The sequence below is a fragment of the Antechinus flavipes genome, chromosome 4 (assembly GCF_016432865.1).
Source record: "Antechinus flavipes isolate AdamAnt ecotype Samford, QLD, Australia chromosome 4, AdamAnt_v2, whole genome shotgun sequence".
Classification (NCBI taxonomy): Eukaryota; Metazoa; Chordata; class Mammalia; order Dasyuromorphia; family Dasyuridae; genus Antechinus; species Antechinus flavipes.
Genome location: NC_067401.1, coordinates 424,650,116 through 424,664,711, shown reverse-complemented (window position 1 = coordinate 424,664,711; position 14,596 = coordinate 424,650,116). Strand labels below are relative to the sequence as shown.

General features: G+C 36.0%; 1 protein-coding gene across 3 annotated transcripts in view; it reads left to right on the top strand.

The window, feature by feature from the left end:
• The first annotated feature begins 645 nt into the window (after positions 1–645).
• DNM3 (dynamin 3) overlaps positions 646–14,596 on the top strand; it is a 581,691-nt gene continuing 567,740 nt past the window's right edge. For all 3 annotated transcript variants that reach the window (XM_051998949.1, XM_051998948.1, XM_051998947.1), the window contains exon 1: positions 646–922. In XM_051998949.1, the coding sequence (XP_051854909.1) occupies positions 762–922 (161 nt within the window). In that variant the 5' untranslated portion in view covers positions 646–761. The remainder of the gene's footprint in view (positions 923–14,596) is intronic.

The window sequence follows — 14,596 nt, the reverse complement described above, 5'->3', positions numbered from 1 at the left end:
CAAGGAAGCATGGAATGGACGCTATTTAAATAACAGGATGAAGTGTTTGGAATGAGTTCTGTGGGCATTGGGGAGCCATTAGAGATTCAGGAGCAGGAGAGTGGCGTTGAAGCGGGCATTTCAGGAAGATTAATCTGGCAGCAGTGCAAGGAATGAGTGGGAGATGGGAGGGGGAGAGAGAGAGTCCCCCTTGTTATTGTTGGGACCACTGCTGTAGCAGGGAGGAACACAGGGTGGTGCGGGAAGACAATACTTTTTATGTCATTTCCTAACCCAAACACTTTTACCTTCGCCATAGAAAGGACTCTTCTCTTCCAGGGGGCTTATAACATCTGTCTGCAACTGGGACAGAAGGGGAGAAGTGACAGGGGGCGACAAGGAGAGGGGGCAAAGAAGAGGGGTCTTGTTCTGAACCTTGGAGGCAGAGCAGTTGAAAAGGGGAAGTGTGTGAGTGCGTATATAGATGTGTTTTTGAGTGTGCGTGTGTATGTGGGGAGTGGGGATGGGGGAGGGGGAGAGAGGGTTGAGCTGAGCGCCGACCCCGCCCCCCTCGGCTGCGCACGCGTGGTGCGGACCCTTAGCTGTCAGAAGAGCCCACTGGCTGCTGTGGGGCAAAAAGCGCCGGGGCGTCGGGTGGGCAGCGGACCAGGACCCCGAGGGCAGCGGCGGCTTCTGGAAGCGAAGCTTGGGGAGGTTTGGGGTTCGGGACAGCCAGCCGAGGCCGGCCGGACGGCAGGCAGGCAGGCAGGCAGGCAGAAAAGATGGGGAACCGGGAGATGGAGGAGCTGATCCCGCTGGTGAACCGGCTGCAGGACGCCTTTTCGGCGCTGGGGCAGAGCTGCCTTCTGGAGCTGCCGCAGATCGCTGTGGTGGGCGGCCAGAGCGCGGGCAAGAGCTCGGTGCTCGAGAACTTCGTGGGCAGGTGAGAGGAGCCGGGCGCGCGGGGTGGGGGCGGGAGGTGGACTTGGCGAGGGTGGGGGGTGGCACCGCGGTTTGACTCTAGGCGGTTGGAGGGTGGCCGGAGCACTCGGAACCAGAGCGAGGGTGAGGGGCTGGGGAGGTGGTCGCGAGCGCAAGGCGGGGGGCGGTGCGAGAGGAGCGCGAGCAGGAGTGATGGGGACGCTCTGGACCTCGGGACTCAGCGGGCCGGCCTGAGGCTGGGATGTCTCTCACCCTGGCTGTGCGTGTGCATCTGCGTGTGTGTGTGTGTGTGTGTGTGTGTGTGTGTGTGTGTGTGTGTGTGTGTGAATGTGTGTGTGTGTGTGTGTGTGTGTGTGTGTGTGTGTACATCTTGCTCCAGTATTCCCTGCCCCTCACTGGCTAGAGTGCGTATGTGTATGTATGTGTGGAGGGGTCCACTGGCTGCCTCTCATCCAGTCATACAAAGCCATTTCCTCCCCTTCCTCCTGCCGGGATCGAGTCCTGGCGTGGCCTGACGCGGGGTGGGGTGGGTCGAGACAGCGGAGAGCGCGTCCCCTTCACCTCCCCAGCTGTGCCCATGCCGGCCCTTCTCTAGCTGCCCAACCTGGTCACCTAGCTGGGCCGCCCGCTAGTGCTCTGCTCTGGGTTGTCTTTTTCCGTTATCTCTTCTCCGTAAGCTCTTCATCCGCCAGGCAAAGAGGTCCTCCGTCAGAATCTGGGGGGTTGTGCCGTCCACAGAGCAGCGTTTCCTTTGCTTCCCCTTTTCGTTCTTTCCTCTCTCGGCTCGACTGTCTACTATTTCAGACATTTGTTGTGTCTCTCTTCCCCCCTCCCTTTTGTTTGGGGTGTGGGTTGGGGAGTGGGGGGAGTGGAGCGAGGAGGCAAGGGGGAAATAAAGAAATTTCTTAACATGTAGCTCAACTCCTCTTGGATCTTTTCTTTCTTGTCCCAGGAGTTGAAGGATAAAAGGTGACGTTTACATCTATTCACAATTAGATGCATTACAGAAATCTAGGCAAAGAGTCTTCTCTGTTTATGTACGTGGACTTTTGTCATCTGGGGGTGCTATGTCATTCAATGCATCACATCAGCCTGTGAATTTTGACTGGCATCTTTCTAGCACTCTCTTTTTCCTCAATCCTCTCCACTTTCATCTTTTCCTTCCCTTCATTCAGCTATTATTTTGCTGAAGGTCCCAGAGATGACATTCTGTCCTGTTGAATTTGAATCTTAAAGATACTTGTGGTTTCTGCCATGACTCCTACTAGGGAATGAGGGAAGAACTGAAAGAACTATTTAAATAGGAAAAAGACTTTCTGCCACTGTGTAGTTATAGAAAGAACAGCTATACCTCACTGGCCTTGTTTTAATAGTGAAGACATTTGCTAACAATATCCCAGTTTAAAACTTAATGAGGACCTAAAAGTCTATGAGCTATCTATAAACCCAGTCAGAAATGTACATTAGTAGAGAAAGGGTATAGGGGTATCTAGGAATTTAAAATCATTTATTTTCTTGGTGGTTTATGGTTCAGTTTTTTGGGAGGGATCTAATTTTTAAAAAGAATTGAGTTTTTTTTTCTTGTTTGTTTCTCCAAAAGATGCTTCAGTCATTTCAGAAGGTTTTTTTTTTTTAATAAGTGATTATTTTCTGGATTGGAAGTAATGTGGTTAGCAACAGAACAGGAGCTATGTGCAGTTCAACTGCTTAATCACTAAGCTGAAATGTTCTGACAGCTGCGTAATCAAGTCTACCTCCATTTATTCATTTGTTATGAGGAATGAGAAATAATAAAATTACAAAAGTAAAGATAGAGCATTTTTGCTAACGTCATCTTAGAAGGGGACTAAAGAAAAATGAACCAAAAATAAGTGCATTATAATAATTCTATGCTGTAGGATTGTCCTTCTGGTTTTGTGAAAAAAGAAATACTCTGGGTTTAAAGTGACACCATTATCAAGATCTGGTATTTGACTGACAATTTTACCTGGCCTTATAGGAAACAGGATACTTTTCATTCCAACATTTCAAAAGCTTGTGTGTTGAATCATGCTATATTTCAATAGTAATTTAAATTGTTTTGTTATTTATTCAGACAATTAAAGATTAAGAATTTAAATGTTGTGAACATAAAGAACTGTATTTTAATGAATTCTTAATATTCTTAATTAGGAGAACTGGTAGTTCACATGAATTCTTTATTTGGAGAGATTGCTTTGACTGGCTTTGTCAGTTTCAATCCTCAAAGAACAGTTGAAACCTGCTGTTCTTTGTAATGCAGTAATAAGGTATTTTCCCCTTAGAATCAACCTTGCTTTGACTTTGACAAGTCTTACTTGCCTTGACAAACAAGTATTTTTTGAGCAAAACAAGATATTTACTTTTGAATTAAAGAATAGAAAATAAACTCATCATATATTTTGCACAAATTCTTGCATTTGCTCAAGTATATACATAATTTGTTTTTCTCTTGTAAGTTTTGTTAATAATTAATATTGTGATATTTACAAAAAGATGATTTTAAGGGAAATTTATTTGGCAGAATATTGTTATCTGTAGAGAGGACACCTTTGTCTACCAAAGCATGTATATTAAAAACTTATTTAGAATGACCTTTTGACTTTTATTATAGAGAGAGTAAATGGGGTAGTCTGTTTTGATCATTGACTTAGGTCAAAATAAATGCACTCTTTCCAATAACAGTACTTTTAATCTCTAATTTAAATTTAAATTTTTTGATTTAGTGGAAATAGAAAAGAACCCCTTTCATCCTCATAAATTTTCCTTTTTACGCATAGCCAATTAAGATTTCAACTTCGAGTAAACCCACTGTGTCTAGAGATTATTGCTACTTTTTGTAAATTCCTTAGCATTCTAGAAGGCTTCCATTGAAAATGATGTGATTTCTCTTTAATAATTTGTAGACATCATAGTTTCTTGTCTAATGGATTAATAATGTTGCCTTCTCCCCAAGTTGTCTGTATACATTGTTTTGTCACCACTAAATGACTTCATATGTGGATTTTTTTTTACCTTTAAGCTACAACTGTAAACTCAAAGATGGAATTTTAAAAATTTGTTATAAGTAAGCTATTACAAATGATAGATTTAATGTTGATTTTTCTTAAATAAGGAGTAAATATGATAAAACTTATCAAGAACTTAGTACTTAAGAAAACCGGTATGGTGTTAATGGAAAGAATGCTAGATTCACAGTCAAAAGATCTGGACTTAGTTACTTATACTGAGCCCTGCCAATAGTTAGTCTTGCTTTCCATACTTCCATTTCTTTAATTCATTATTCGACATTATAGGATGGAGGAATAGGTATTGGATTTCTAGTCAGCAGGGTCTTAGATGCAAGTAATGTCACTGCCTGAATAGTTGTGTAACCATGGACAAATCATTTAAGTCCCTCTGAGCCTCATTTTTCTCACCTGCAAAATGGGGATATAAATTCATCTACTACTTACCTGAATGTTGCTGTGAGGCTTAAATGAGATAATATATACAAAGTGCTTCATAAACTTTAAAGATACACACACACCAGTTACTATGTATTGGCAATAAGTAATAGTTAACATTTGTATAATACTCTTAAAAACTTACAAAATACTTTACAGATATAATCTCATTTGATTTTCACAACAACCTTGTGAAGTAGGGGTTATTATTTTCTCAATTTGATGGGTGAGGAAACTGAAGCTCGGTATGATTGGTTTAGGGTCATGAAGTTATTATCTGAGGCAGAATTCAAATTTGGTTTTTCTGACACAATTGCTCATGTTTACCAAATATATATTTTATCTAAAATTTTTTTTTCTCATAGTAATAATGTAAGAACTAACTCTTTGGCCACTTAAGAAGACAAGATTATATAACATTGTCCAATTGTATTAAAATCACATTAGATTAAAAATAAACATTTTCTCCTACTGGCACATACTTCTTTGTGAAGACTTCTTAGATATAATTTGTTGTTTAGAGGAACTATATGTTTATAACTTGTTTATTGACATGTTAGGTAAAAACTGTAGTAGTTGTTATATATAAATGTTTTTAATGATGCACTTGTAAACTGCTAAGTTCTTTGTATAGATAGATGATTCCACCTCTTTTAATTCTAGCTTGAAGTAGTAAACAAATCTATTCAACATGTGCACATTTGGTTTGTGACTAATGGGTAACAACTAACAGAGCTTTTGGGAAGCCTAGAGTATTTTTTTTTAAAGCAAGATATATTAAGAGGAAAACATGCTGATGTATCACTATTGAAATAACCTAATTTACTTTAATATCCTAGAATTTTAACATTAACTGTCCTAAGATGGATAAGTTGAATATAGCTAAGTGATTCTTTGTGTTGTTGTTGGGAGATTACTATTTAGTTCCAATAGAGTTAGTTCTATTTAAGTTCCAACCACACTATTATAGCTAGCTTCAAGAAGAACAGTCACATCTGGGGTACCTAGAAATTTGTCTTTACCCTCCAATAGAAACTTAGAATGATCACTTTAGGTATTTAAGTATAGGCATTTAAGATTTTCTATAAATCTCACTAATTCACTAACACGAATTTGTGTTTGGATAGGAGATGAGAGGACAAAGGTACATATAAGGAGAAGCCAAAATAATGTGAGAAATTTTAGAGAAATGCAATTCTAGCATTTTTAGGTATTATGCTTATTACAAATAAAGATAAATATTAATAATCAATAAATAAAATATAGCCATCTCATAATTTATTTAATGTCATAAAATATGCTCAAGTCATCTAAAATTCTTGACTTGTGGTGGATGATTTAATTATTTGTATTAATACTATTTTTAATCAACATTTATATTTATAATAATTCACATTAAAAATAAAATTTATCTATGTATTAACAGTGGTCCCTCTTACTATATATAAGAAGACACATATCCTGCCCAAAGAATGTACAAATGGTTGAATATATTGAACACTATAATATCCTCTTACTTTTGCTAATCTAATCAAGTTGGTGGGCCTCTAGCTATCAGAAATATGTAGAAACTCTTTATTTAGCTTAATCAAAAATTAGCCTATAGTATCCTGTATTGCCTAAATCTTTGAATTGTATTCTGTAATAGTTTCACCTTAGAGTTAAGTAGCCCACATGGAAGAAATTTGTGGTCCTTCATTTTGATAGAGAAACAATCAGGTAGAAATGGACATTTTATTCCACAAACAAAATAAGATGAGTACAGGACCAGTGTTTTTACCATATATGTATACATGTATAAACACATGTACAATTTAGGAACAATCTCAATTCAACGTATAGATATACACCCTTAATCTCAATTATATTTTAAATTTTAGCCTTTTCTCAAGATCTTTTTTTAAAAACAACTTTTAGTATTTTTAGCATTTCATCCTACCCAAGAAGATTTATAATAAATATATTTTAAAAGTTTCTGGAAAAGGACAAATACTTTTATGTACAAGGTATTTTATTAGGCTTCCGAGGAAGATGAAAAAAAGTATAAAGTTATCCCTATTTTAAAAGAACTCACAATTGAGTTTATCTTAGAATTTTGGGATTTGGAGTTTGAAGGAACTCAGAGTTTCTCTAGTTCAACTTCCTAATTTAATAAGGTCCATAAGGAGAGATAAGTTCAAGTTTATATGATAAGTAACAGAACTGACAATCAAAACCAAATCCTGTGATTATTTTTTCTTCTTGCTGTGTTAGGGGCAACTGAAAGAATAATAACAATTTTAGATCTTGATACCTGCTTTCTTTTCTATGCAAAATATGTGATTTCCTTTTTACATGAATTGAGGGCATCCTTGATAAGGTATTTTGTTAGGGATAAACAGATTTTCAAAAGTGCTATCCACCAAGGGTCACATCTGTGCTATTTCTCTGCATGTTAGCTGAAACATGTAGAGAATATCACACTGTGCTTATTGTTTATTGATTATGAAAAAACCAATTGATTTGGTAGAGCTATCTTCCAAATAGCATCTTCCATTCATATATTTCATTCAAGATTGTGAGAATAATCTAACAATAGAAATAATCCTTCTCAGTGACCTTTGTTATAAACATAAAGTGAAGCATTAAATGTCTGCTAGCTAGTTGTTTGCTGCTGTCATAGACAAGCTATAGAGCAGAGTTCAAGGTAAAGAGAATGATAAGATTCCTTGGGTGCTTGTCTTTGCAGATGACATTTTGATGATGATATTGTGTATTTCCAGAATAGTGAAAGAGATTTGTAACTACTCAAAATTTGAATTCACCATCTACTTTAGGAAAGACCAAGTAGAAGAAGAATGTCTGTTGTCTAGGTTATGACATGTTGTTGGGTGGACAAACTATAAAGCTTGTCCATCAATATGAATATCTGAGACAGATTTACACATGAACAGGCATTTGGGCCCAGAACTGAGTAGAATCAGGAAAGTAGGTTAAATTACTTCCAGGAAGTTGTGGGGTTCCTTTGATGATCCTAATATCTTAATAGAAAGCAAAGCTCACATTTTTTAATGCTAATATTGTACTGGTGTTGTTGTCTAGCAGTGAGATATAGACTCTGTGACATTTGAAGAATTGAAAATAAACCACATAGATGACAATGGAGAAGTACACGAAAGATTTAAACAGGTGTAACATTTTACTGATGAAGAGCTTCAAAGTAGAAGTAAAAGATGTCATCAGGGAAATATATGATAGGGAGAGAAGATGGACTAGTTACTTGACTAGGATAAGGCACAAAAGGTTTATAACTCATGTGCTCCAGTATTTTACTTTTATCAGAAGTAAGAAAATAGGACTTCAGCCCACTGGGTGAATGCCTTGTGGTGAACTTATATGAGCACATGGACAAGAATCATGTTGAATGAGCAGGTTTGGATATGACAGGTATATTTGGAGTGAACATCTAGAAAAATGAAATCACAAATCTATTTGAATGTTTGGATATGTTGGGGTCAAAAGAAGGAAAAGGGGCATGTTTGGGGCAAACTGTGATAATCGATGCTGAGGAAGATGTTGAATTTCTCAACTCTTATTATACTTCTATTTTCTTTTCAAGGGAATGCTTTTTTAAATTGAGAAGGTTAACAAATATAATTTGTAGAGAATGGAAGCCCTCCAAAAATGAGGAGATGGTTAGATAACATCTAACTTTCCTCACTGAGTTTGTCATCAGGTCCTATGAACTAATTCCTATGATGCTTGAACAACTCATATAAATGAATGCTAAACTACTTACCATTAATCATTTTTGAAAAGAGATAAATCTGTGCCTGCACTTTTTCTATGAATTGCTCCTAGTTGTTTTGTTACAAGGAGGAGAGTAATGAACCATGAGTTTTAGGTTTAAGAGCTGGAAAAGACCTTAAAGATGAACTATTATATTAAAACTATATTTATATTCCAAATGAAAAAATGGAGACCCAGAGATGGTTTTATCTGTAACCTTTAAATTTTGGCATACAGTCTCATTGTTGTCACATTCTTTGATGAAGTTTTCTATGATTTGTTCTTTGACCCACTGGTTCCTTAGGCTTAAATAATTCATTTTCCAATAACTTTATCAATCATGTCTTCAAAAGTAATTTATTTAATATAATTTTATTATGTTTTACTCAGTATAGGATATATTTATTTTTGCATTTATACATTTGTTGTAATAGTTTCAAATCCAACATGTGTCAATTTTACGACTTGTGTATACTTGAGAAATAAATATCTTTCTGTTATCATTTGTAAATCACCAGAAACCTGTAATCTCTAATTTTTCTAAATTTTTATTCAGATCCTTAAATTAACTTTCTTTATTGTTAGATTTGTATAGGTCTTTTTTTTTTTTCCTGAGGCAATTGGGGCTAAGTAACTTGCCAATGTCACACAGCCATGAAGTGTTAAGTGTCTGAGGTCAAATTTGAACTCAGGTCCTACTGATTTCAGGACTGGTGCTCTAGCCACTATACCAACCAGGTGCCCTGACTTGTATAGGTCTTAAAGGCATACATTGTCATCCTCTAATATTATAGTTTAACTGTCCATTTCTCCCTTCAATTTGAATAATTTTTCCTTTTAATATTTAGATGTTATATTTGATTCTTTTATCATTTTTCCTTGACCTATTTTCCAGGTCAGTTGTTTTTGATGGCAGTTCATTTGCATTTTCATCATTTTTTTCCCTCAAAGATTTTGATTTAGATGCAGTATTTATTATCTTATGATGTTATTGATTTCTGTATAATTCATTCTAATTTACAGGGAGTTCAGTTCTTAGGTAATGTTTAGCACCCTCTATTCTAATCTGTCAATTTTCTTTCTCATTTTTTCCTCCCTATCTCTTCCCCTCTTTTAACATTATATTTTATATCTTTTGTTTTGGTTTTTTTCCCCAGGTACTCTTGTCCTTGTAGTCAGAAAATTCTTTTCTCTGAAAGTGTACTTGGACTTGTGGAATTGTTTCCTTCTTCTGGGTTTATATTTGCTCTTTTATCTCTTTTAGTGTCCCACTATTCTCTGCATTTTCTTTTGCTCACTTATATTTCCAACTACAGTTTCTGAAGGGAGGTTTTGTGCTTGATTAATATTCTGCTCTCTCCTATATTCTTCTGTGGTCTAAGCAGGTCCTTCTTGGTTCTAGATGTCATGATTAAGACTAGTCCCTTCCTTCTGTAGATATTCTTGGACTTTGGTTTGCTCTTTGTGGAGCAGGACTTTGGTTTTCTCTACTTTGTTTCCAGGTCTAAACCTGGAGTCATCACTGTCCCATGCTGTAAAGAGGGCCCTGTCTGACCTCATCCAGGTGTTGTAGATTGTATTCTTTTATTTCCCATATGTGACCATATCTGCTTCTCCTCTTGTGTCTGGGCCTGGACTGCTTGGATGCTCTATGGCCCAGTTAATGCATTACTAAATTCTGCCTATCCTTCTAGGCTCTCTATCTGCCATTTGTCTACTTTGCTCAGCTTCCAGAGGATCCTGGAAAGTTTTTGTGCCATCGTAGATTGGATAAAAGAGTTTATAGCTTTTCCTCTTGGGTATATCATTATTCTGATGCAGGAATAGAACTTTATTGTAATATTTATGGGGAATCAGGGCTCCTTTACATCCCAACAATGCCATCTTCTCTCTAAATTTTCCATATCCATTTCTTTTCATTTCACAATAATATTTCATTGCATTTATTTATTGTAATTTGTTTAACCATTCCTCAATTCATAGGCAATTATTTACTTTTTTTCCTGCTATATTTTAAGCTACTTGGGATCTTTCTTTTGTTTGTGACTTCCTTGGGGTATAAGCTGAGCAATAGGATCTCTGAATCAAAGAATTGCTTTCCAGAATATAAGTGTGTCTTTCTGCAGCACCTCCAGTATTTTTATTTTTTGTTGTCTTTGCCAATCTGAGTGTGAGGCAAAACCTATTGAATCGCATTTCTCTTATTATCAGTGATCTGATATAAAACTCAGCAAAAGTAATAGGCTGAGAGACATAGAAAGATACTAAATGCCAAGAAATGCCAAATCAATAAATCTGTGAAAGAAAATAAAATCTTTTAAAAAGGCAGGAAGATTAAATGTCAAACATGTTATCTAATGAAAAATGTCCAATCCATACTTTTTAAAAAATAAAATAGTGCTTATTTTCACTGTCACTCCTTAATTTTATCTCAACTTCCTTTATTTTTCAGTGCCAAATTATTCTGATTATTTTGTGTTTGTGAAAAGCATGGTCCCTCATTTAGTCTTGCCCATATCCTATTGCTACATTAGGGTACAGAGAAGCTAAAAGGCGTGTAAAATGTTAGGTATCATTGATTCTGAGATTAGAATTCCGAGTGGTGAAATTTGAGTCTTCTTTCCTTTCATTATTCCTAGAGTTCCTCCCTCTCAGATTTACCATCTTCCTTTTCCTCTTTCCTTTTGATCATGTGCTCTTCCTTTTTCCCACTTCTTTAATGTGTTCTTCCTTTCCCCTTCTTTCCTTGTATTGAGTAGATCATCAAGAGACATTGGAAGATTTTTTTTTCATTTCCTGGTAGAATGTAATATTAAAAGATAAAAGGAATGGAGCAAAGTTTTGATATGCACTATCCACTTATGAACTAGAAAGTTTCTAGTCCTCTAATTAACTTCTTTTGTTAAATTTGTTATCTTTTACATCTGGCAGATATTTTTAGAATAGAGCTCACCAGCAATTCATGGCAACAATTTTAAAGAGAAATTGTAGCATGATAAACTTGGAAGGTTTAATTGATGAGAAAAACAGTGTGACTATATAAAAAGATCTGTATGCTTAATTCCTGAATTATGAGACAAATGCTGCATTTTACTTAGGTGGTCTATATTTTATATTTTACATAAAATTCTGCTAACAGTTTTAAATATGCTTTTAATGTTCCTACCTGATTTTGTCTTATTGTCAGTTCTTTATTACTTTTAAGTATTCATGTTAGCATGAATACTATATACAGATACAGATGCATTCAGGAAATAGAGCTTCCTCAGAGTCTCACTGTCCATTTTGTCATTGGTCTGGAAGAGAGAAGTAAATCAGAAAGCATAATTAATTTAAAGAAACAATTTGATAGACTAGAGCTGATCTAGTTTTAGAATATGTTCTTTTAAATACTCATAAGACAAGATTTGAGAAAGAGATGAAGCCTAATGAGTACTTTCTGGATGGTTAAAAAAAATAAAAACAGAAAAAAACAATGCTCCTAAATTACTGGCTTAGGTATGTGGCAATTGAGTTCTTGAGGTCTTTAACAGCAGATTGCAATTTTTGACATATTCTATAAACCAGAAAAACTTCAGATGCAAGCCTAATAATTATGTCTTCTGTCTCAGATTCAGCCTTAGAAAAGAAGCTTGTTAGAAGGTTGGACATCAGATGCAGACTTTTTTTTTTTGGTTATGGCAACTCATGATGGTAGCCATTACTAGAAATGAGGTTGGAGGAAGGATTAGATATGTTGTTGAAATCCCTGATCTTTTGAAGTTTATAAAAATGTAGTTGGAATGCATTTGAAAGATTTTTGATAAAAAGTAGGAAACTGAATATTTTAAATCTAGGGTATGATTTTTACTTTAGATCAGTCAAACATGGTTTAAATGATATTTAAATTTAAAGAAAGATTTTTCTACTTTGTTTGGGAATATCTAATTTTTATTGACCTTTCACATTAAATAGGTACTTAAATATTTGTTGAATGAGTGTGCATGATGTTTGAACTGAGTTTAATATTAGTTTGGTATAATATTTGGGTTAAAGAACATTATCAATATTGAAGTATTAAAGAGAATGTCTATATAAGTACCTACAAATATTCTTTTCTTCCAAGAAACATAGTTAGCTTTCATTCTTTGTTTCATGAAGACTTTTTTTCTTATAATAATCATGAAGATTATTATAAGGGACATATCTATAATTCACGGGAACAGTTCTAAATAAGAAATTACAATGTAATAAAATCATAATTTTAATTGACAAGAAAAATAATAGTAAAAAACTATTTGAGAAGTGTGTATTGGAGGTAACTAGTTTTGGAGGCAGCTGCATTTGAATATTGCCTCTCTTATGTACTATTTTTTTGACTTGTCAAATTACTTCACTCTCTGGGACTCAGTTTCTTTGTCTGTAATATGAGACGGTCAGATTTGATCACATGATTCCTGAATTATGTGACAAATGTAACAGTTCACTTAGGTCATCTAATTTTATAAAACTTACTGAATCTTTTAAAAACCATTAGTTTAGAAATTAAGAAAGCCTATTTCAAGGATCACAATGAATGATAGAGAATGAACTTTAACAACAACAGAGACAATGATTTAAACTGAGATCTTGTTCAAAGCTCTGCTCTAGAAGCTGCATTATTGAGCAAAGTAATTGATTCTATGACTTGGAATAAACCAATATTAGCCTAAGAACACAGGTGGTTATTTTTTCTATTTTTGACAAAGTAGGTGAGGTTTTAGGTTGAGGGAATAGAAGAAAGGGGAAAACTGTTTTCATAGATTGTAGAAGTAGATTACTTTGCAAGGTAGATAATAAGCTGAGGAAACAGAACAAATTTGTTGCCAAGGGAGTTCCTATTTTCCCTTTATAGTATTTTTTTCAGATATGCTGAGCAGACCATATATAAATGGAGGGGGGGGGAAGCTGTGGTATCTGATGTTATTAGTTCTTAAGAGAAATACAAAAATTCTAGTAGTTGATGTTGTCATGGTAACACTGTATTTTCAGAGGAAAGAATCGTTTATTACTCTTTATCATCATTTTCAATGTGTCTAGCATTTATAGGTCTTATTAACTATCAATTTTAGCTCTAAGCTATATATGTATTTCTACTGAATGGTAGCATATTATCTTTGGACAACCCCAGAATATTTGCAGATATGTGGGAATAATTTAGCAAAATTTTCCCCTCAATCTAATAGTCCTATAACACTAATAGTTGTGTGCTTGGGAAACAGGGACAAACTAAGAGCAGCAACTTGGCATGGACTTTATCAGGGAACAAGGAGAGTGGAGTAGGCAACACACACACACACACACACACACACACACACAGAGAGAGAGAGAGAGAGAGAGAGAGAGAGAGAGAGAGAGAAAGAGAGAGAGAGAGAGAGAGAGAGAGAGGAGAGAGAGAGAGAGAGAGAGAGAGAGAGAGAGAGAGAGAGAGAGAGACAACCCTTTGGCTCTTTTTCTCAATGCTAGCAATTGGTGGATTTTCCAGTGTTCATATCTACCGAAAATAAAAACTGGTGGATTTAAGAGTTCTCTAATATTCTTTGTGTCTTAAGCTATGCCCTCAATTGTCATTGCTGACATGGATATTCAGATACATAAAATATTGAGTTAGATTTAATAAGATAAAATTTAATAGGTATATATGTATGTATAGTCTTAAGCAGATGAAAAATAAACTTCAAAAACACAAGGTAGAAGACTATGACTAGATAGTTGTCTGAAAAAAAGACTGCATGTTTTAGAGGGCTAGAGGCTCAATTCTAGTTAATTTGGCAGCCACAAAGGCTAATGTAGTACCATGTAAGCTAATTTAGCTCCATGAGGAGGGGCAGAGTGCCCAGTGCCAGGGAGATTACAATTTTGCTGACAATCCTGGTCACATGACATCAGGAGAACTGTGTTTAGTGTTGGGTAACATTTAGTTTTGGGCAGGGCATTGATGAGTTGGGGAGCATCTAGAAGAGAGTAGCCAGGTTGAAGGGCTTTGAGCTGTTGAGATATGAGGATTTTTTAAAAAGGAATTACAGATGTTTCCCCTTGGAAGGAAAGCTTTTTTTGAGAGGTTTGTGTGTGTGTGTGTGTGTGTGTGTGTGTGTGTGTTTATGATAGCTGTCTTCAATTATTTGATGGATTAACATGTGGAATAGGATTTAGATTTGTTCTGTGTGACCCCCAAAAGCAGCACCTGAAGCACTGAAAGAATAGTAAAGAGGCAGATCTAAGCTTCAAGTTAAGGGAAAACTTCCTACCAAGGCTCTCCAGAAGTAGAATGGGTTTCTTTAGGAGGTAATGGGCACTTTCTCATTGAAATCTTCAAGCACCTTCCAGACTACTGATTCCCCATGTGATGTGTGGTAGATGGTGCTCTTATTCAGGGATGGATTGGACTCAATGGCCTTTGAGAGTTTTTCAACTCTGTGGTTCTG